Here is a 23,725-nt window from a genome sequence, read left to right as displayed (position 1 = left end):
TGCAGTAGTAATGTGATTAGCTTTACTCTCAACTTAACATTAATGAGCATTGGTAAAACAACACAACTCACTCTAAAATAACAAAGAACTGCAAATATTGCTTTGTTTGGTTTATTTTTCTTTCTAAAAAAAATTGCATACATATACATTTAATATAGTTATGTAAGTGAATCAGTCCAAATTTTACACACCGGTGGAGAATAAGAGTTTTTGACATTGACGAGTAGCATTTTAACATCAATGCATTTTAACAGCTAAACACTCAGCATGCATCTTAACACTTAACATAACACACTCTGAAAATGTTCATCCAAGCGAAATATGCACATTATTTTTAAGCATTGCCATAATCCGATCTTATTCAGATTCATACATACTTTTATGAATGCATTGCATAATAATGTTAAATTGTTGAACTTCAAGTAAGTTTAGGATACAAAGCAGAAATAACTGATTTTAAAAAACATTCAACTAAATATTATACACAAATGATAGTTACTGTTGGGTTTGCCTTCATGGAAGGTAAGTTAAATATCCAGCAGTGAGAAAGTAGGAAAGGGTACAAACAGAGGATCCAGTAGATAATTTATAAATAGACAAAAAATTAAACAACAAACACTGTACACAATTTCTAATTACAGTATGTATTTGATCTGCCAGAAAGTAGCTTGTCTGGTTTTGTGCACAAGCTACATGTTACAAATGCCATGTTATGCCCTCTTCATATCTTTCCCTATCAGCTACTTTGGGGTATGAGTGGAGAACTGTGTAATTTCTTGTTCTTGTTGGATAACTACACTATATTGACAAAATTAATGGGACACATAACCTTTGCAGACATATGTGGTTCTTTCCAAATCCGATACCATTAAAGTTAAAGGCACACAATTTTTTAGGAGGTCCAGGAGCCCCAAACCTGTTTCAACAGAACAATGCCCCTGTGGACAAAGCAAGCTCAATTTAAATATGGTTTACATTGATTAAAGTGGAAGATCTTGAGTGGCTGGTTATAAAGCTCTGATCTCAACCTTATTGAACACCTTCAGGATGAATTGGAACACTGACTGAACCTGACTTTACTAATGCCCTTGTAGTTAAATGAGCAAAAATATCTTCACAACCACATTTGAAAGTCTTGTGGAATCATCTTCCAAGAAGAGTGGAGGTTATTTTAATTAAATGGAAACTAAATGTAGAATGGGATGTTCAAAATACAGATACAAATCTTATGGTCAAGTGTCCGCAACTTTTGTCAATATAGTGTATGTAATAAATTCTTAAACTCTTTTATTACACATACAGTGGAACCTCAGAGCTCGCGAGGGTTAGGGACCAAGACCGGTTGCGAGTTTCGAATTTTCGCGACCTTTTGATACGCCCCTTCCAACCCAGTAAAACCCCAAAGAACACTATACGAAATCGATTTAAATGAGTAAATAACACTATTTCACTCCATAACACTTAATTATTAGACTATTTTAACAATACTTTATGTAAATTAACAGCAATTAAAAAATATAAAAAAAATAAATTACAGGTACAGTAAAGTGTGCAGTAGAGAAGTACAGTATAATAATACATAATACAAATAGTTTTAAAGCATTTTTTAGACAATTTTAATGAGATAAACCTTGATTAGAAATGTTAAAACTAGCGTTTTGAGCAGCTCGCGGTTGCTCACGAGCCGATCTGAATGAGAGTCGCCGGTCAGAATGAAAGTCGCGAGCATGCGAGGTCGCGAGCGCTGAGGCCGCGAGCTCCGAAGTTCCAAAACAACAATGAATGCAAAAAAAAGCCATGTTTTCCAATATACAAACAAGAAACAAATTTGTTGAGGATGCTGGATTTGTAACATGGAGTGAAAGTAATCATGTATTCAAGCGTATCACAACACTACATTGTAATATGACATTGTAGAAACAGAATTGTTTTTGTGCCTGTATAAATATCAAAAAAGTTTATAAAATCACCAAAATAAGAAACTTTGTTAAAAAAGTTAACAAATTGTGAATTGCGTGAATAACAACAAAGTTGTGTGTATGCTGCATGCAGCAAGTGGAAGTCTGTAAATCGATCTCCTGGTTCAGATAGTGTTACAAAGAAGAATCAGAATTGTGTTGTAGCCTACTTATAGAGGGTCTGAAATAGATATTCATTGATGTATAGCAGCTAGAGGCCTTTCGGGTGCAGTGTTGTTGGTCCAGTTCTTCTCATGGGTAAAGATGTTTTCTGTAGAAAAACAAATTGCTTTATATTCAAATACCTAAGAAATAAACTAAGAAAAGAAAAGGAACAGAGATACATAGAACATAAATAAAGATTTCAACATCTAGAGTTTTAGTCCATTCATAAACTGTAGTCTGCAAAAGGAACCTTGGGTGTTATTCGAATGGGTATCTAAAGAAGAGAAAGTTCCTATTTTAAAAGTACCTGTTTTAGATCTTTTTTGGAGGTGCGTGTGTGGAGTGGCACTTGTTCCCCTGCAGAAAAATCACACTCATCAGAAAACAAACATGCTATAAAGCAATTGTTTTAAGACTACATGGGAAGCATGGTAGGTGCAAGTTTCAAATATTGTGTGTTTTAATGGGAGCAAAAATGAAACCTCGCTGGACAACTGACTTTCCCACCCCAGACCCTCGGCTTTACTGGGGCTAAACATGACTTTGGAGGTTAAAAAAATGTGTGCTCAATAAAATCTCAATATTTAACAGACACCCATTTGCCCCCTATTTAAAAAAAAAATTAAAAATTCAAAAAGCAGCCACCACTGCTGCAAAGTAATACTGAGAGAGATGAAGAAGAACAAGATGAGACACAGTGAGATGAGATGTAGGTGCTTACTTTCTGATGCAGACGATAGTGAAGTGATCGATCAGACAACCAGGGATGTTTAAGTGACTGAGAAGCACTCATCCGCCAACTAGATTGAACACAAACGGTAATCTGCAATGAATCCTGACACCTAAAATGAACAATAAAACACACACACACATGCACACACACAGACGCACACAGTTTACCTCTTGCTCTTCACGAGCAGGCATGATATGAAGTCTTTGGCTTCATCAGAGATATCTGCAAACTCGGCCTCCTCAAAGTTCCACTTACATTCTAGGATGTTATTCAGTGTCTCATTGTCATCATCACCCAGGAAAGGAGATAGACTGCTTAGCCTATAAGTGTTATAAGGCAACTCCTTTATTAAGTTAATCTTTTCAGTCTTTTCATGTTACCACCAGAAAAGAAAAAGAAATCAAGAAGGTCTCAATTTTGAATGCTGGGACTCACAGCATGTACGTAATGACTCCTAAGCTCCACATATCTGTTGGGAAGGAGACAAACTCATAATTGATCACCTCAGGTGCAAGAAACTCGGGTGTGCCAAAATTGACCCTGAGCTTCTCCCTTGGTTTATATCTGATGAGAGAAAAGAATAACAGCATAAAAGAGGAGTGAGAAAAAGTGGCGATGAGGCTAGAATATTAGCTATTACTTCTAAACACAGTTCTAACCTTCTGGCCAGCCCAAAGTCAATGATCTTGATTTTATTTGTTTCTCGGCTGACACACAGTATATTTTCTGGCTGGATAAAAACAACAAAGATTAATTTTAATCTTATTATTAATGACTTATGTATGAAAGTTGGCTGATAAGCATGTGCTACCTTCAAATCAAGATGCAGTATGTACATCTTGTGCATATATTGCAGTCCCTCTGTGATCTGTCTGATTAACAGCACTGTGTCCAATTCGGTCAAATTGTAATTTTCATCGATGATGCGATCAAATAATTCTCCTCCCTCGACACTAAGATCATATATACACACACACACACACACACACAATCTGAATTCACACCTACATATAAGCATAAAAAAATATCCTTTTATCTAAGATGAATTAGTATGTGTGTTATTTACTTACTACTCCATGACGAGAGTGATATCACTGCGAGACTCGTAAGCAGAATAGAGCTGGATGAGGCTAGTATGGTTCAACTGGTTCATAACCTCAATCTCACTTTTAACCACTTCCTGATAAGGCAAGATAAATATATCTATATATAAATGCATAAAATTCATACTATAAGAGAAAAGTGCATTAAGAGATTGTTTTTTTTTTTTGTTGCTTAATTAAATGATTGTTTTGGTACAGTATGCTACACACTGTCATATCCAGCATTGACATGCATCTCTTGAGCAATTTACCTTCTCCTTCTGATTCCTGGTTTTGATGATCTTAACTGCCAGTGTGAGGCCAGAATTATTCTCCACACACTTATGGACCATTCCAAAGCGCCCACTACCAAAATCAAACACATTTTATTTGCTATAGCTACATTTCAGTACACACAGCGATTATTTTTCACACCTGCTATATTTAAGGTAAAAGTTTTAGGGGTAAGTAGGTAAAAAGAAAAGAAACATTGTCTAATAGAAGAGACCGTTAAGTTTACAAGATAGCTCTGTCTAAAATGCTTTTAGTAAAATGTCTAAAGCAACAAAAGTTTGAAAATGTGCAGTTGAATGACCAGTTGAAAACCTTAAGCAAGAAAACCAGATGATCAAGTACTGTGCCTGGGCCTTTTGATTGTTAAGCAATTAAACAGGTTGTGATACAAGCAAGTCATGTAAATTCCTTTTTGGCAACGTTAACTCAAACAAAGCATGACAAAGCTAGCAGAAGCAGAGTTTTTCTTAGCTAAATAAAAACATCACAAATTCCTGGATCAGCAAATATACTCTGGCATATAATTATAACTATAACTTCTGTGGTGTAGTTTTCCAAGTGTGTTTTCTGGTCCAGGATTCTTTAAATGTTATTTTGTTGCCAAAGATTTCCTGGCTTGCTACTGGCAGTGTCTGAAATATACAACGCTGCCATTTATCCAGAACTATATTGAGAAAGGTGTTGAAGTAAGAAGAATAAACAGAAATAGGCAGAGGCTTATAATTATATATTTTTAAAACTGGCCGGAATAAAGGAGATAAACACTGCCTCAAAGTTGAATGTATGACTTAACAAAGGAAAACATTAGAGGAAACTATATCAGTAGAGAATATTATAGAAATCAGTGTAAGGTTTCCATGCAAATTTCTTTCTTTCTTTCCTTCGGCTTCTCCCGTTAGGGGAGAAGCCGAAGGATCCTCCGCACAGCGGATCCTCCGCACGTTTGATTTGGCACATGTTTTACGCTGGATGCCCTTCATAACGCAACCCACCCCAATTTATCCGGGCTTGGGACTGGCACTGAGAGTGGCTGGGGATGGTTTCCTGACCGGGGATCGAACCCGGGCCGCAGCGGTGAGAGCGCTGCATCTTAACCACTAGAAAAAAATCTTCTACATGTCTTTCTACCAACTAACAACAACACAGAACCAGACAAAATATTCACATTTTGAAGATAATAGGTTTAGTGTGTAGAGTTCCTGAGCAATGTGTTCATGAAAATGGGAAAAGTATTTAATTTAAAGAATTGTAATTTCACTAAATTCAACAACCAGACACACCTCAGGCAACCAACTGCACATATAAAAAAAATCATGAAAAATCATTAAAAACTTGCTTTTATTCAGAAAGACAACTAGTTGTAGGACCTGTCTTTTCTTCTAGGGCCTACAATCGGACTCCACCCAACTTGACCTACATGTAAAATTCCAAAGTTGTAGCCCCAGGGACAAGAGCAGACAGGATATACCAAAAATGGATTTTCAACCAGAAACTGACATATGTTTATATAACAGTGTACTGCAACTAGAGTTGTTGTAAACGAATCCACTGAGCCACTTTGAATCTTTTATATGATAAACTGCATATGCAAAGTTCACTGTTAATTCAATGTCCTCTCCACTTTTTGTATCTTTAAAGATTCCCGTTGCCACAGTTTTTCTATGTACCAATGTATTCATACATATAACCATGACATTATATTAAAAGGTCTTTCTGCTTTCTGCTTTCTGTAGCCTACCCTCCAAGCACTTCCTCTCTGTTGATGGTATAGTAGGTGGCTATGTGCTTGGTTTTGGTTGTCACCACACGGTGCTCAAAGGGTGCTGGAGGAGAAGGTGAGTTATCTAATGACAGAAAAATAAAAATAAAAATAAGAGAACAGTTAAAATAAAAATAAAAAAGTCCTACGCTGTAGTACTGTGGCACATCATGTACCTATTATATACTCTCCAGGCATTGGTTCTTTTTTTCTCTCTTCAGCAGGTTTCTCTGGTTCCACTTCTGATGCTCCCACTCCAGGCTGCTTTTCCTCCTCACTTTGAGCAACCTCCTCTGATTTTTCCTCCACTTTGCTTTTTTTTAGATCTTTCTCCAGATTCTCTCTTAGTCTCTTAGTTTTGACAAACAACCCGATGTGGTCCTTGTTGCTACACAAAAGAATCAAATACATTTTAATGTGTTGTAAAAATGCCCCCCCCCCCCCCCCCCCCAGTACCGTTAGTTGACACAAAGATGATGTTAAATTAAGAAAGGTTCAGTACCTTTCTTGGGAGACATCATGGTCTTGATTAAACTCACAAGTCGACAGGAGTAAAGCCGAAACCTCAGGGACACTCAAGCAATCTCCATTTTCTATTCTCTGATTCTCTTCCTCTTTGTTGGTTTCTAATTTCTCATTCAGCCTGGATTCTATAAAAATATGTTTCTCTTTTTTAATTTTCTCTTCTACCCCCTCGGCTTGTAGCCTTTCTTTACCACTCTTCTTCTCAGTTTGTGCTTCTTTCTCATCTTGGATATAGTCCACAAGTCCTGTTACACTATCCTTGACTTCATTGTTGTCATGGGAGAGGCTGGTGTTCTGTTGATTAAGCATTTGTACCTTTTCCACGTCATCCTGGTCTGTACCTTAAAAGAAATAAATATACAAAGTTTACATTGATTTTTGTAGAAACCATGTATCAGTGCCATATCTAATACATTGGTGCTATGTTATGATAATGATGATGCCATACTTGTCATATTCTGTGGTTAAGATTTGTGCAACATTTAAATCCACATCACAGTGTGCAAACAATAACAATTTAGCATTAACCAAATGGCCCAAATAAAACAAAGCAGTTAGATTTGCAATGTACCTGTTACATCAGGAGGTTCCCTTTTCTGGGAATGTAACACCTCTAAGCACACATTTGACTTCTTCTTCTCTTTCAGCTGCATGAGGGCAAAGAAAACAGAGAACACCCAACAAATCTTTGTTAATATATAAGAAATCTTTCAAAGCAGTCATGTTTCCATTATTATAATGCATTTAAAAAGTTGATGGCTTGCAGTATAATACTACTTCAATAATTCAGTAAGAAGGATACCTTGTTAAATAGCAAAACAAAAAAGTCACTTTTTACAGTCTTCTGATGTCTATAAAAATTAATTAGCTAAATGACAACATAAAGTGTAGCGAGAAATAAATATTTAAATGATAAATTCTTGTTAAAATAACATTTTAGCAAAAACAACTTTTTTTTTCTTTTAACAGAATAAATATGTAACGGGTTATTTAAACCCGTGGAAATATTGTACACACAACCAGAAAAAAATTATTTTAACTTATGTAAAGAATTAGAAAAATAGGTGACTGACAAAAAGCTTAATATGTTTCTATTGAATGACAGCTGACTCAGCAATTTTACCTAATATTTTGCTTTTAACCCACTATATAGGTTTTAACCTACTATATACGAATATTTATGCCCTTAATATTAGACATACAGTACTAGACGTACAGTGCATCCGGAAAGTATTTACAGTGCTTCACATTTTCCAAATTTTTTTATGTTACAGCCTTATTCCAAAATAGATTATATTAATTATTTTCTTCAAAATTCTACAAACAATATCCCATAATGGCAATGTGAAAGAGGTTTGTTTGAAATCTTGCAAATGTATTAAAAATAAAAAAAATAAAAAAATCACATGTACATAAGTATTCACAGCCCTTGACATGACATTCAACATTGAGCCCAGGTGTATCCAGTTTCCACTGATCATCCTTGAGATGTTTCTACAACTTGATTGGAGTCCACCTGTGGTTAATTCAGTTGATTGGACATGATTTGGAAAGACACACACCTGTCTATATAAGGCCCCACAGTTAACAGTGCATGTCAGAGCACAAACCAAATCAAGGAAATGTCTTCTAGATCGCTGAGACAGATTGTAGCACAGATCTGAGAAAGGGTACAGAAGAATTTCTGCAGCACTGAAGGTCCCAATGAGCACAGTGACTGCAGAATGAAAGCAGACTGGGGTGACGGTTCTTCCTCCAACAGGACAACAATCCTAAGCACACAACCAAGATAACAAAGCAGTGTCTACTGGACAACTCTGTGAATGTCCCTGAGTGGCCCAGCCGGAGCCCAGACACGAATCCGATCTCTGGAGAGATCTTAAAATGGCTGTGCACTGATGCTCCAAATCCAACCTGATGGAGCTTGAGAGGTTTTGCAAAGCAGAATAGAAGAAACTGCCCAAAAATAGGTGTGCAAAGCATTATTCTCAAAAAGTCTTAAGGCTGAAATTGGTATAAAGGATACTTATGTAAAAAAAAATATATATTTTTAAATTTGGATTTCAAATTCTAATTCTACTATTTTAAAATTCACTTCTATGATGATGTCTTTATGGGGTACTGTTTGTAAAATTTTAAGAAAAATCCTACTGCTGGTCAGAACCAAAAATAGTTACACAGAAGAAGAATCATTACAATCTTACACTAAGGAACATGTTTACCAATTAATAAATTCCGTAAATCTTTGGTTACTCTATCTGTATGTGTGTATCCGTGTGTTTTTTTATGGGTGTACTGTTAGTGTATGCATTGGTGTGCACCAGGATGTTTAACTCATTATGGACGTGAACCAAGTCCTGCTGTTAAACACTGAAGGGTAAATGTAAAAGAACTTATGACAAAGCAGTGTAAAGATTTGACGTGGACAACTTGGATGAAATTCAATGAGGAAGTTTACCTACATTATTCAGTTGAAGCGTAATATCTTTCTAGAATGAACCATTTAATCTTTTACTGAATCAAGTAAAAAGGCCTTATGTAATGTAAGGACAAATGCTTGCAAATTTGTCCCAATCTGCATGACAATTAAAACAACAACAAAAATGTAGGTTTGGGGTGGGGTTAGATAGGATCTTTTCCCCTAATTAAAATGTCCTTGTTCGTTTGTACCAACAACATTTTAAGGGAATACAATAATTTATGCTAAATTATTATATTCATGTTGTGAATGTACAGTATACTGTGAAGGTACAGTGGCTGTTTGGCTGTCATTTACCGCATTTGTAAACACGCTTTACTTTGATCTGTCCAGTTTTATACACAGTCCAGAAAATAAACACCCATCATACTGAATTAGAAGTGTATAAGAAAGACCACACAAAAGTGATTTAATAATACACTATGCTCTTATAATAGCCCAAACATCATGTACCAGTTGAAAAGGTGTATGTGTGCTTATATGAGTGTATGTGAGCATAAACGTTATGAGTTCTTTAGTAACCAAAGACCTGAGCAGAAGTGATGTGACATTATCGCATGTCTTAAAGGTTGTGTTAAAGACATCTTCCTGACTTTACAAGGTCTGTAAACTGTATAGAGTTCATGGATAGAATGGGTAGTGTGTGTGTGTGTGTGTGTGTGTGTGTGTGTGTGTGTGTGTGTGTGTGTGTGTGTGTGTGTGTGTGTGTGTGTGGTATGTTTAAAAAAATTGTTTGTATAAGGTGGATTAATGTCCAAGCAAATGTCCATCAAGGTCACGTGCTATTTTTGTGTATAAGAGGGTAGAAAAAGGTACTGTAACTTAATCTTGTCCCAACCCCCACCCTCATTTCTTTATTCTCTCAACACATCTCGCTGGTCTCGATTTATTTTATGTAACTAATATGCACACTGACAGGCCCCACCTCCTCTATGCACAACACACAGTGAGCATGTGTGGAGCTGTGCAGTAGAAACATATGCACTGACGTGGGGGAGTCCCAGGGAAACTCTGGCAAACACTTGTCTGGTGATAAAAGCAGGTGTCTGGCACACAGGTGATAAACACAGCCACTGACTATACTCTAGCCATTAATGCTTATAATTTAAATTATTTTATCAATTAGATATAATGCATTATATTACGAGTAAATTGTTTATATATTGTAGTTTGGTTGGATTATGCAGTGCCTTTTTTATTGGGTTGATGGGGTCTATTTATTTATTGGGTCAATTTATTTATTCATTCATTTTCAACATTATAGTTTTCTTACTTTAATTCAAAGTTGTATGTTTGATATATATATCTCACATTTAAAAGTATGGAAATTAACACATACACATATTTAATGTAATGCAAACTTGTCTAGTATATACATGCACTGAAAGTAGTAACAGATCATCTGCCTGAGGCTTTCTGTAGATTTCAACAAATAGCATTTGACTACGTTCAAATGACTGAAAGGTATAACACAGAGCCACCTGCTTCTGACAGTCAACAGTAAGAGACCTGTGCTCAGCATTGCTGATGATCCTATTCCACCTGAACATGATGTTCTCCACATACTTTGAGCTCATAACTAACAGTACATAATAGTCACTGAACCAACCATGCCTTCTTTTAACTAAACACATGCTGTTTATTCATGGCATAAACTAGTTTTTTTTTTATATTTAATTTCTCATCATAAATTGAAACAATTTTGATTATGCCTCTATATCCTCCATACATTTAAATTAATCTCAGCTACCCTCTCCAATTTAATATAGTATTTGTGCCACAAGTCGCACTTTATGAATGTACAAAATTTCTGTTCTTAAGTAAACCATGTAAAATGTAGTGACCCATGAGAAAACAATCTTTAAAAAAAAAAAATAAATGTGCAATTCACTATTCCATTTTCCTGCACATTATACCTTTTTAAAGAGAAAGTCTTATATTCACTTCAAAGTAGCGGAGAACAGCATGTTTTGTTCTGAAATGGTGTAAAAAGCTCGATCTTACACTTAAAATGTATTTAATTATAGTGAAAAAAAGTTTCCCAAAATTAAAATACTCTGATAGCATACAGATACTTGAAATGTATACTTATGTACAGTAATGAAGTACAATTGCTGCTAATTCACGAACTAGTAAATGACTATCAATGTTGGTTGCTACTTTCAGTTTACATTAAATGATAGAAGCTAGCTAGAGATTCCAGGAAGTGACAATGCTAACTGCTTTCAAATGCTTTTTTTATTGTGTTGTTAAATACTTAATTGTACAAATTATATGCTGCACCTAGTTGGTAATTTGCTTGCTGGATAGATATGTTGCGGTTAATCCAGCCTAATTAAATAATGTTAGTTACAGGTTTGTACATCAGACTGAACTGAAGCTACTTCAAAATAGACTTTAAAGGATTTTTACAGCATTCACATGAACAGCTTTTCCTGTTCATCCCATTTCCCTTGGTGCTCCAACTGGCTGCTTTTTATCCTGTCTTGAGTACATCAACATTTCTATCTTTCTGTTTCATGCTGCTTTATTATCAGAAGCTGGATGGGGGGTAGAAATCCCTGTGACAACTAATAGTATTGCAAGACCAGCAGAATCCTAGAGTATAGTACTTTTATTATTGAATTTCATACAGTTGACAATTTTCAGGGAAAAAGGAGCTGTACTTTTTCTTGTGTGTACTTTGTTCATGCTCAAAATGTCAAGAAGAATGTTTCCTGAAGAATGTTATTGATTAACTAGTACATACAGCACTTTCAAACAAATATGAGAAAGAAAAGAAAGGAAACAGAGCAGAGCATCACCAATAAACCCAATGACCTACATCACATGAAGTGCATTTGAAAGTCTGAAACATTTGACTTATCACTGAGTAACCAAAGCATCCAAGGAGGGTTTTACAGCTTTCAGCTCACATGCTTTTTGTGCTATTAGACAATCAAAAATACATGTATCCATACAATAAATGTATTTACAGGAACCTATTTTACATGAAAAGCTTTTACAGCATGCGTGTTACCTGAACTGAAGTGCCTTCTGCTGATTTATCTTGTTTCCTCTTGTGAGTGAATAAACTCCAAAACTTCCTCCATAAAATAGATACAACTATGCACACACTCCCCACAATCCAAACATCCTTATCACGCAAAAAGTTCTCCATGGTATCCCAACATGGGCCCCAGGTCCAAGCCTCTGTCTGCACTCTAAATCTACTGCAATAACACTTTTAATACCAGATTTCAATATTACTATCTCTAACTTTTTTCAGACTCTCGTCATTAGTAGTCTAGTTGTCGACATCAACAGTTTTGCCAAGCCACAGATTCTGAAAGGGAAACAGAAGTGAGCCCCCCCTCCCCAGTCGTCCTCTCTATAAGGAGCAGAAAATGTGTCAGTCACAGAGACAAGTTTCAGACAGGTGGAACTCTGGCTCCGAGGGAACGCAAAGTGGAGAAGAGGACCCAGTGTATCCTTTATCGTTAGACGCAGCAATTAATGTGCTCAGTCATTCCTTTGCACTTGCACATTTGCACTTATATTCACACATGCACACACACAAACACAGACACTCAAATTTCTACATTCTTGACAAGGATTAAACATTACCAATCATCTCTCTTTAGTTGAGGATTATAGCACTTAAACCAAAGGCCAAAGTGAAAATCAGATTTACAAAGATACACATTGGGAAATCATTAATCATCATTCAGCGGCCAAAAAATAAAGCAAAGATTTGGGTTCTTTTTTTTCTATTACTTAATTGGAAAGGATATCTTGACTGCCAAATCCAGGTATCATATCAGAAAAAAACTGCAATACAAGATTTTTAACCCTGTTACCCCAGCAGTTTCAAAACAAGGCCACACACACAGACACACACACTCACACATTAGTGGGTATGCATGGGATGTCTATTTGAGTGAGGCCAAGACTTAGACAGATGCCTGGCCAGAGCATCTGGAGTTGGTATCCTACTAATCATTCATGTTAGGAGAGCTGCATGGATATGTACTAATTAGATCAGCAAAACGGGCACATACTGCAAATACCCACACCATGTGTTAAAAACGTACTGTGATACTGATAAATTGACTGATTAACAAATAAAATTTCAACTTTTTGCAGGTCTACAGTCTTGTCCCTGACGTCCTTTGACAGCTTTTTGGTCTTGCTCATGGTGGTGAAGAGGTTTAAATGGAAGAGGCTGATTCTGAGACAGGTGTTTTTTATACACATAATGATTTGATATTAGGAGCACTTTTCTAAAGGGACAGGTCTAATTTGGATGTGTGGGAGTCAGATTGGTAAGGGATCAAACTCTTTCTAAACTTGTTCAAATACAAATGAATATATAACCTTTCTTTAATGTTTTTTTATGGATTCTTTTTTAGACCTTTCTTTGTGAGGGAGTAAATTTACAGCAGGGATCAAACAATAATTTTCCCCACTGTAAAATAAATGTTATTATTTAGTGATGCTATTATGATGCATTATTATTATTATTATTATTATTATTATTATTATTATTACAGTAATTGTTTTAGCAGTAATTAATATATAAATAATACAAAAATATATAATATAAATATATTAGTCAAATATACATTTCAACAAAGAGAAAATTCTTTCTTCACATATCCCAACAATGTCAGTAAGATGGGGTCAGAATCAAGGGTCAGCCATGATACAGCACCCCTGGAGCATAAAGGGTTAGGACCTTACTCAGAGGGCCCAACAGTGGCAGCTTGGTGACACTAGGGGTTGAACCCCTGATCAGTAACCCAGAGCCTTAACCACTGAACCACCACTGCCCTGTTTATTATTGCAGTAAAAATTATTTGTTCATTTTATTTTTTGCAATATCGAGTCAGTAATAGACCAAGAAACTGTAATGTCTTTCAGGATACTATACTATACTTCTCCAAACATGCCTGCCAATCACAACAACAATCTCTTTAAGGTTATTGCTCACAACTTATTACACTCACATCACACTCACACTCAGTTAATACCAAGCCTTCTGATTACTGTTTCTCTTCACAATCTAGTTTTAGTTTTCTTGCTTTGTGATTATGCCTAGTCCAGTTTATACTGTTTGCTCATCACTTGACTTTTGATTATTCAACACTGATTTTAAATTACATTTAGGTTATGTTTGCTATATTGAATAAAAGCATTAAGCACCTGCACTTGCATCTGTACCTAATCCCTGACACAGAGATAATCATAATGCTGGCTCTCAGGTTTTACCTTCAAAAATGTATAGCTGCAGAAATATATGATTTATTCAGTTACTCTGCAAAATGTCACAGTTAATGTGCCAGATGCTATATTTCCCGTGATTTTGTTTTCTCAATTAATTTTTTGTATAAGCATTGTAGTAGATAAGCTTATAAGAACAAATTACTGTGCTGATCTTGAGCTAAAAGTCATTTGTTACTATCCAGTGCTTTTTCATCCAAACATACTACAATATGTGTCAGATCAATAATACATCATGCAGATGCACTAAGACACATTATCAGTGATGTATCCTGAAGTCATTGGGTGTTTCTTGTCTTTCAACATCAGACATTCTCGTCCAGGCGACCCAGCCGGGGTTGATCAGACTCCGGCCTGTGTCCCAGTAGCAGTTGCCCACGGTTCTGCCCTCTTAATCCACAGCCATCTAGTGGCTTTCTCTGCGGCTTCAGTTGCAGTTCTAACCGCCTTCCTCTTTGCCTCCCCAGTAATTCCTAGTAGAGTAGGTACTTTGCAGAGTGAACACCCTGCAAAACCCCTACAGCCCACCTCCAACAGCCCCCTTAGCTGTAGCGCTGTGTTAAACTGCAACCACACGGTTTGGCTCTTAGCTGAAAGCCAATTTATCTGCTTCTTCAGGACTATTCTGCAGGAAATGGGGGATTCTACTGCATGGAGAGACTGGGCTCTGTGGGGTAAAACCGGGCCGGGCTCCTCCTGCGTCTCACCAGAATCAAGATCTGTGCGCTGCAGTACATTTTTGCCAGCCCTTGCCGGCTGTCCTCTGTCTTTCCAGTTGTCACGAAACTATCCTTGGTTGCCAACCAGAGTCACTGGCTACGCCAGACAGAAATAATACAAAATACATCATGCCGATGCACTGGGACGCATCATCAGTGATGTATCCTGGGGTCGTTGGGTGTTTTGGGTCTAGAAACAGTTTGCCACTAAACAGGCAACGAAATGTCAATGTGCTTATTTTGCCTGATTTGAAAGATTTTTGTATATCAGTAATGAAAACCTAAAAACTAATATTATCTATAGTTTCTCAAAAATGTTTTGGAGTTTATGACTTGTATGATGTCAACATACAACATTTGATAAGTCAACAAAAAATACTTCATCATTGAGCCTTACTTACTTATGCAGGCATTACAGCATGACAACCCCCTCTATTGATGAATGTACTAATGTTCAGGAGTTGTTCAACAACAAAAACAATTACAGTCACTTGTTTCTGTATGTTATCATTTGTCATTGATGTCTACAGATCAGCCTTTATTTACTTATTTATTTAAATGTATAGTATTCAGTACCTAGTATGGAGTAATGCAGTAAAACTCTTTCATCCATCCATCCATCTATCCATCCATCCATCCATCCATTCATTCATTCATTCATATAGTCAGTCATTAATTTAATCAGTCATTGATAATATTATTCCTACACTACTGATATTTTTATGTATTCATCTTCAGTAATCATAAATAAAAGTGTGGTTAGGGCCATTAGGAATCTTTATCAGAATTAGTAGAGAACTATTGCACACACACACACACACACACACACACACACACACACACACACACACACACACACACACACACACACACAATACAATACAATACAATATAATACTATAATAATATTGGGGATAATGAGCTGATAGGTGTATTTGTTAGTATCTGACTATGCATCAGTGAGAGAAATACCTGCCCCAGACCCTCCTTCGGAACATGTTTCAGCTCCCAGTAGCAGCGCAGAGTCTCCACTTTTTCCATGCGTCCAATAGCTGGCCTCGCAGCTTCTCCACCCAATGGGACATAGTTGTTCAAAAATGCAGAATGTGGCATAGGAGCGTTCACTGCAATAGGGAGACCACATTTTCCATGCTTGCTATCTGTGGTAGACATGTCTGAGCTACAGGAAAAGCAGAAAAAAGATTTTATTGATTTTGCTGCTGCTGCATCTATTACATCTGCTACTACTACTTCTACTGCTGCTACTTCTACTACTACAGTACTACTATTACTACTACTACTACTAATTCTACTGCTGCTACTTCTACTTCTACTATTATTACTACTACTACTACTACTACTTCTACTATTACTACTACTACTACTATTTCTACTGCTGCTACTTCTACTTCTACTATTACCACTACTACTACTTCTGCTGCTGCTACTTCTACTACTACTACTATTACTACTACTACTACTACTACTACTACTACTACTACTACTTCTACTGCTGCTACTTCTACTTCTACTACTACTACTACTACTACTACTACTACTTTTGCTACTATTACTACTACTACTACTACTGCTGCTGCTACTACTACTACTACTACTACTACTTTTATTACTACTACTACTACTTTTGCTACTACTACCACTATTACTACTTCTACTGCTTCTACTTCTATTTCTACTACTACTACTACTTTTGCTACTACTACTTTTTTTACTACTTCTACTACTACTTTTGCTACTACTACTACTTCTTCTACTACTACTACTACTTTTGCTACTACTACTTTTACTACTACTACTTCTACTGCTGCTACTTCTACTTCGACTATTAGTACTACTACTACTACTACTTTTGCTACTACTACTTCTACTTCTACTACTACTACCACTACTACTACTTCTACTGCTGCTACTTCTACTTCTACTACAACTACTACTACTACTACTACTATTACTACTACTACTACTACTACTGCTGCTGCTGATGCTACTTCTACTTCTTCTACTACTACTACTGCTGCTGCTGCTGTTTTTTCTAATTTTACTTCTACTACTACTACTACTACTACTACTACTACTATTACTGTTGCTGCTGCTACTTCGACTACTACTACTACTACTACTACTGCTGCTACTACTACTACTATGACAACGACTAACGGTATTCTATATGTATATATTGATTAATTTTAATTTAAATTATTTTTTAATTAATTAAAAGTGTATTATTACTATTATTGTTAATATTATTATTATTAGTAGTAGTAGTAGTAGTATTATAAAATGTCTAGGGATGGCGTTATCTGCATGCATTTTCAAAGTAATAGAGGAAAAACTTTGTCTACCAGCTTAGCTGTCAGGATTTGGACACCAGAGGTCCTCATTCCCCACATGTTTTCTTCATGTTTATCTGCTAATGTCCGCAATGTCCCTTGTGTATTTCTTATTCTTTAATGTGACTTGACTAGCCCTTTATTTCTGATTCAAGTTCTTTATTCTTTTTAGCTCACACTTTGTGGGTAGAAGTTTGTTTCTTTATTTGTTTGTCTTCTCCTATGTTTGCATTTTGGGACACAGAACTTATAAATACCCTTTGCTTATTGTATTTGTAAGTCTTAGGACTTTACTAAAATCTGGGAACGTTAATTTTATTTTAGTCCATTTCTCCACTTTGGTTCATCCTTTCCTCTTTGGTTTACTGTCTGACTCTCACACTTCTGACCTGTATTCATGTACCATCCCTGACAAGTTGTTAGTGATCCTCAAGATTAACAGCAGTTTCACTTCAGCTGAGTGAAGTGCTCATGATGGACTATAATTCTTCATGAGATTAATTATATTCGGTCCAGTAGGTAGTAATCATGCCTGTTTGAAAGGGTTGAATCAAGGGTTGAGAGAATTTTAAACATTTTACCTTTGTTAACCAACAGACAGTTAGTAGAAAGGAAAAAAAGTAACTGTACTTGGCAATCAGGGTCAGTACAGGCAGATCTGTCTTAGTCACCTCATAAACACATAAACCATTACGATTGGGGTCAGTATTTTATGGAAAGTGTGAGAAATCAGTCATGGTTGCCATCATTGCCAGGTAAGGAGTAAATAATAGGTCAGAGATGGAATAGCATCTCATAACATTAGGCTATCTTTAGCTGACTGGTGGATTGGGGAATGGATTGGCAAACCCGGAGACCAATGAGCCAGCTAAATAAAAGTAACCAGGAGCAATGGATTAGCCATGGTTGCTTACCAGAAATCTTGCTTATGTAAATATGTGTAAATGATATGTACCATTTTTTTAATTTAAAATAATAATAAAAAAAATCAATCGAGTGTGGTATTTCTAACAATAGAGTAAGTTAAGGGTCATTATAGAAGTATAGCATTTCAGGCTATGTGTCATAATGTCTTCTTATATCTTATTCCTAAGGCACCATCTTAGTAAAGGTCACTCAGCCCCAGTTAATTAGTTATGGACGAGGTGCCAACTGGGGCATGATACCGCACAGAACATCCCACTATAAAGCAAGTAACACAATGTTCAACCTCCAAGTATGGAGTAGTCTCAGAGGACTGGGAGGTTTCCCTAACAAAGTAGTTAATGAATGATGTTCTATTTTCAACCCATATAATCCTGAATCAGCTATGGCGCCTGAGCTTAAGCAAAATCCACAGCAACGATAAAGATGTTAAGTGGTTCTGTTCCATTCCCTAAGCAGTTGTTAGTAATCGTCAGGATAGATATGCTGACAAATGTGGTATTTAGGTGGTTATTTCGCAATTGTTTAAAAAAAAAAAAAAATCTTAGTAGATAATTGTTAATCATTTAAAGACAATTATTATTTCATTTAACGAACACATAAATAATGTTACATTCATATAATACTTTGCCTTTTTTAATGTGTTTGTATATTGTATGTGTTTATGTCTTAGGTGTATATGCGTCACTGTCAGTTATTTTGTTGTAGTTATTGTAATATAACTCCCTGAAACTATTTAGATCAAGCCTGGGACTGTGTGCTATGTTAATGTCTGTCATGTTATTTTCTTTGATGCAGTATTCAAAAGTTTAGGATTACTCGTACCACTGTGATCAAAGATAAACTGTCTGTCTGTCAACACATCTCTATTATATAACAGAAAAATTTGGTGAAGTCTGTTTGTCTGTCTGTCTGTCTGTCCCCCCCCCCTCTCTCTCTATCTCTCTCTCTCTCTAAACTAGTATAAGTGTGCTTTTTACAGTGCTTATATAGATACTAAGGCTCATAGTTGCATCAAAAAGTTTAGCTAAAATACAATTTACAAACTAATTATTTAACACAATTTTAGTCCTATATCAACTCTATAATTACTTTCTAGTAGAAAAAGTGTATACCAGTGTTTAAAAAGTTTGGTAGAATTGATACACCTACTACACACTTACCTAAGTATTAAATAATTACAAAGGTATATAGTTATTTGGGGCATTTTAAAGCATATCAACAAGCATAACACTGATTCAGCTGTTCAATTTTAACATCAGTTTTAATTTTAAATCAGACAAAGATAAAATGTTAACATGCAGCACAGTCAATAGTGTGAGTAACAAGTTTTTTCTTAGATGTTATGTTGAAAAATTGTATAAATGTATAAAAATTGTATATATCACAATTTACACTAGATTGTTTAAATTTGATTTACGATGCTGTAGCAAGTAGAGTTCACAGTGAAAATGATGAGTAAATCAATAAGACCTCAATTTGCATTTAAAACATTCCAAAAATTACAGCCCCATTTCCTCTCCATTAATTTTGACTGACAGTTTGAACTTGGCAGCATATGGGTGGGTATAGTTTTGTGCCGTGGGGACATGATAAACTACTTCAAAACATACACTCTATCTATAGCTCCTGGAGCTCCCAAAAACAAAGTAAGCAAAATCCCACCAGGTCAATTCTACCAAAATTACAGTCTACAGTAATTCTACAGTGTTAACAAATATATACATATACATAATATACCAATGTATTAGCTAATAAATACTGAAACAAAACTCATGTGAACTCATTACTATAAATTAGTGTTTATGTTCAGCCAGTTCACTTTTAATAGGGTTTGTTCAGCTTGGTGTGTTTATTCTCCCCCACCTCCATGTTTCACTTTTTATTGATTCAGTTTAGTACATAATGCTTGGTTGTGAGAAAATACAACAACTGCTTGTGCCCTCTAAATACTCTACATTGATCAGTAGTGTTCAAGTCGACAAATAAGAGTTCATTTTCCGAAATATCTTAAAGTATTAAATGTAACAAATTGACATAAAAAAGAGAAAAAATGTGTGTAAGAGAAAGAATGTCTTGTACTCCAGTCCTGTTGTTCTCTTCTTTCATAATCATCACTCACACAGCTGCTGAATGCTAATACCAGTGTAAAATTACAGAGGCCTTTTTTTTCACCCTTAGATGAATATGCATGGTACATGAACACACACACACACACACACACACACACACACACAAACACATACACACACACATAAACAGGAAGCTAGCAACCTCTAAACATATGCAGATAATTTATTCACATGAAATCAGTTAAGCTAAAGGGTAATGTGTGTCGTTTCTGTAGTATAAATCGTTGTCAGCTATCTTAAGTTTAATTACAGCAAGACTCTAATGTCCTGATGAAGCTAAATTTAATCTCAGACACAGAATAGCTTCCACAATGCCGAGTATAAAGCCTGACTTACCACACTCACTCAGATCTTTTTTGACTTACACTTGATATTTAGTTATATTCAAAATCTTCTCTTTTCCTCCCATCTCCTTCAACAACTTTTTCATTTGGAGTCCACCTTTCTTTCCCTTTCCTGTTCTTCTCTCAGGCGTGGATGCTAAGTCAAAGTGTGTATGTGTGTGTTGTCCTCAGTCTGAACAGTCTTAGAGTCTTAGAGTGACCATACACTCAATAAGACAAGGGTGAATTTGGGGCATCTCGGGTGGGGGAGCGGGAGGTGGGCACGAGGGAGGAGTGTAATTTGTTATTGCCAGGCATTTGAACTCTGTGTATGTCTGTCTGTATGACAAAAGCAAAGAGCTGGTAGCATATTTTTAGAAAAAAAGGAAAGTTTTAAAGGCTTTATGAAAGACAAAGTACATCCCTTTGAGAAGCAGGTAAACCAAAAACCATTTAACATAGCCAAGTACTAATAATTATTTAAGAAAACTTTTTTCCTAAACACCCTTAAACTTTATATTGAAAAGGACATTTTATTTCAACTAAGCATGTTGTCTCTCATAAACCTTAGCATGTATTCTTTTAATATTAGTCCATCTGTGTTGCTCTGTAACTTTTTTCTGTTTTTGATATTAGCAAGAAAGCTGACGTATATTTCTGTAGCCACTCAAGCTTAGGGACTAAATCCTACACTTTAAAAAATAATATATTTATATATTTTTAAAAAAGCATACATTATTCAAAAATCGAATACAGTCAGAACATTTTATAGTTTTTATAGTAAACAACAACACAAATACTTATATAATTTAAATATAATTAAAGTAGCTTTAAAAATATTTATGCACATTTATTTTTTTAAGTACATCGTGTAGGGATGTAGCTCACTTTATGCTGTTATGCCGAAAAGCACTGCCTGACTTATTGTATTTGAATTTGTACATTTCCTTAAATGTAAGATGGTACTGTGTACCGTTTTTACTTCTACCTTATGATGGACCGATTAAAAGTAAACAAACGTGCAAACATAAAAATCTCTTGAAACTGGTTGCTTGCCAGCAAACAGACACAGATCCAGCATATGACGTGCAGTGTGTGAGGTGGTGAAACAGTAAAACCCTGCTGATATGATGATTTTATTTTGGGCTTAATCTGACTTCTAAATGGTGCTGCCTATGTGTAATACAAGCATGTGCCTTCAGACATGTCTCTGTAGCCAGCAGAAGGGTCCTTTGTAGACTTCCTCTGAATTTGCTATGCCTAAGGAAACAACTAAACATTGTTGTTCATGTGCTATCTTTTGTGCAGCTCTTTAAGATCAAAGTTAGACTGTAAATGCTAACTCAAAGAATGACTTTTAGTAGATTGCAGGCAATTTTTCTCATCAAAAGGAACAAACAACAAAAATGTCTTTTCACACAAACCTTTAGGTGTGGCCTAACTTACATTACACAACAACTAACATTACACAGAAGTAACAAGTGTCAATTAGTCATTACAAGGATATCAATATAATTACTGTAGGTCCTTAGGTAAAGAAATAAATTGTCAAGTGTGTAGTCATAGACTGTGGAAAACACGGAAATTCTGTTATACCACAACACTTTCCCAAAGACAACTTTACAAAACAAAAAAAAAAAACTCTTAATTTGCCAATTAATTGTTACATTCAATGTCTAATGAGAAACAGCTATAAACCAGCTTTTTATTGTCAATAATGTTACACTACAGTTGCTCATCCCAGATTAATAGTTATAATAATCTTACCGTATGTAGTTTACATGTGCACTGCATATAAGACATTAGAAATACAATGTAACACACAAGTAAATAAAGGCATAACATAAGTGAATTAACGTCTTTTAATATAATTATCAGGCTTTGACCTCGGAAAGACTGCACTCATGTGTGAATGCGTATATACACACTTTTAAAGTAACTAAATGATTCAATGAAATGAAAGCATATGCCTAATCAATTATAGTATAATTGTGTGTGTGTGTGTGTGTGTGTGTGTGTGTGTGTGTGTGTGTGTGTGTGTGTGTGTGTGTGTGTGATACATGTCTTGCAACAACCAATTTCAACATTTCTGTATGCAATTGTATCAATAAAACATTTGCTTAATTTTCTGGTAAATAATTTTGACACCTCTAGAACTTATTTTGATATTTCATATACATGTGACATGTTACACACTCTTGTATACATTTAAGGAACTGGATTCACTCAGTTGTTATGATAAATGAACATAGTATTAAAAAGAAAAAACATGATTGAGAATCACTAGGAAACACACATTGCTACATAGCACTACTAATGCCTTTAAATATAATAGAAGCATATACAAAATATAAGAATATAGATATTGTGATATTTTAAACAGATGTATATACTGTATGGTCAAACCTGTATGTTTGAACCAGTTGTATTAATATATTAACTCATTCATGATTTGCCATTCCATAGCATCCAGGATAATATTTTGACAACAAAAATTCAGTTAATATGGTATGGTATGGTATGGTATGGTATGGTATGGTATGGTATGGTATGGTAGGGTACAGCATGGTATGGAACCAATGGAATTACATTGTTTAAAACATTTGGCAAACATACTTATCACATGTTATAAGTCAATCAGTTGTCTATAATACATTTATTTAGAATTAAATTCATTTGTGTTGTATATTTGTAATAATGTTTATAGTACTCTGCACCAACACAGAAGCATGTCAGTGGTACTGTGTCTGTAATAATAGAAGTATGCAGTACCTCTAAATGTACTGTAGCCTCTAAAGTTGCCTAAACAGGTAATTACATGTTTATTAAGTCAACTCTTTTCTGATATATGAATCTCTAGCACACTTATTTAAAGCATGTCCCACTCCAGCATGGAGCTCTAATTAGAGGTTTGTCTGAATGGGTGCCAACAGTTTTGGCCTTGATCTCTGAATGCCCTATGATGTCTTATGCACATGACTTTTCTGTGCATATACAACTATACTTCAGGTAAACAGCT

General features: G+C 35.5%; 1 protein-coding gene across 3 annotated transcripts; it reads right to left on the bottom strand.

The window, feature by feature from the left end:
• Positions 1–82: 82 nt before the first annotated feature.
• On the bottom strand, positions 83–20,950 carry mylk4b (myosin light chain kinase family, member 4b). 3 transcript variants are annotated; one of them, XM_083562123.1, is made up of 16 exons: positions 20,749–20,950; positions 15,949–16,156; positions 7,088–7,163; positions 6,494–6,857; positions 6,168–6,379; positions 5,971–6,076; positions 4,211–4,304; positions 3,927–4,036; positions 3,668–3,809; positions 3,516–3,586; positions 3,292–3,420; positions 3,024–3,176; positions 2,845–2,923; positions 2,431–2,480; positions 1,775–2,229; positions 83–1,308 (listed from the first exon to the last, which is right to left on the bottom strand). In XM_083562123.1, exons 1-14 carry the CDS (start codon positions 20,811–20,813, stop codon positions 2,436–2,438), a joined length of 1,854 nt encoding a protein of 617 aa, XP_083418249.1. In that variant the 5' UTR covers positions 20,814–20,950; the 3' UTR covers positions 83–1,308; positions 1,775–2,229; positions 2,431–2,435. The 3 variants fall into 3 exon arrangements, with proteins under 3 accessions (XP_083418249.1, XP_083418250.1, XP_083418251.1); XM_083562124.1 differs by having other exon boundaries at positions 20,720–20,922; XM_083562125.1 differs by lacking the exons at positions 15,949–16,156; positions 20,749–20,950 and adding an exon at positions 12,015–12,320.
• Positions 20,951–23,725: the final 2,775 nt, after the last annotated feature.

This window comes from Silurus aristotelis (assembly GCF_946808225.1).
Source record: "Silurus aristotelis genome assembly, chromosome: 15".
In the NCBI taxonomy this organism is placed as follows: Eukaryota; Metazoa; Chordata; class Actinopteri; order Siluriformes; family Siluridae; genus Silurus; species Silurus aristotelis.
The sequence above is the reverse complement of the archived record's forward strand: the minus strand, read 5'-3'. Positions and strand labels throughout refer to the sequence as shown.

Bases quoted from the DNA above. Each gene is read 5' to 3' on its own strand.
- mylk4b (XM_083562123.1), bottom strand. From the start codon at position 20,813: ATGAAAAAGTTGTTGAAGGAGATGGGAGGAAAAGAGAAGATTTTGAAT. The intron at 7,164-15,948 runs GTATTTCTCTCA...GCCCTCATGCAG, and splicing joins CGAAGGAGGGTCTGGGGCAG to CTGAAAGAGAAGAAGAAGTC. The intron at 4,305-5,970 runs GTAGGCTACAGA...TGATTTTGGTAG, and splicing joins AGAGAGGAAGTGCTTGGAGG to TGGGCGCTTTGGAATGGTCC.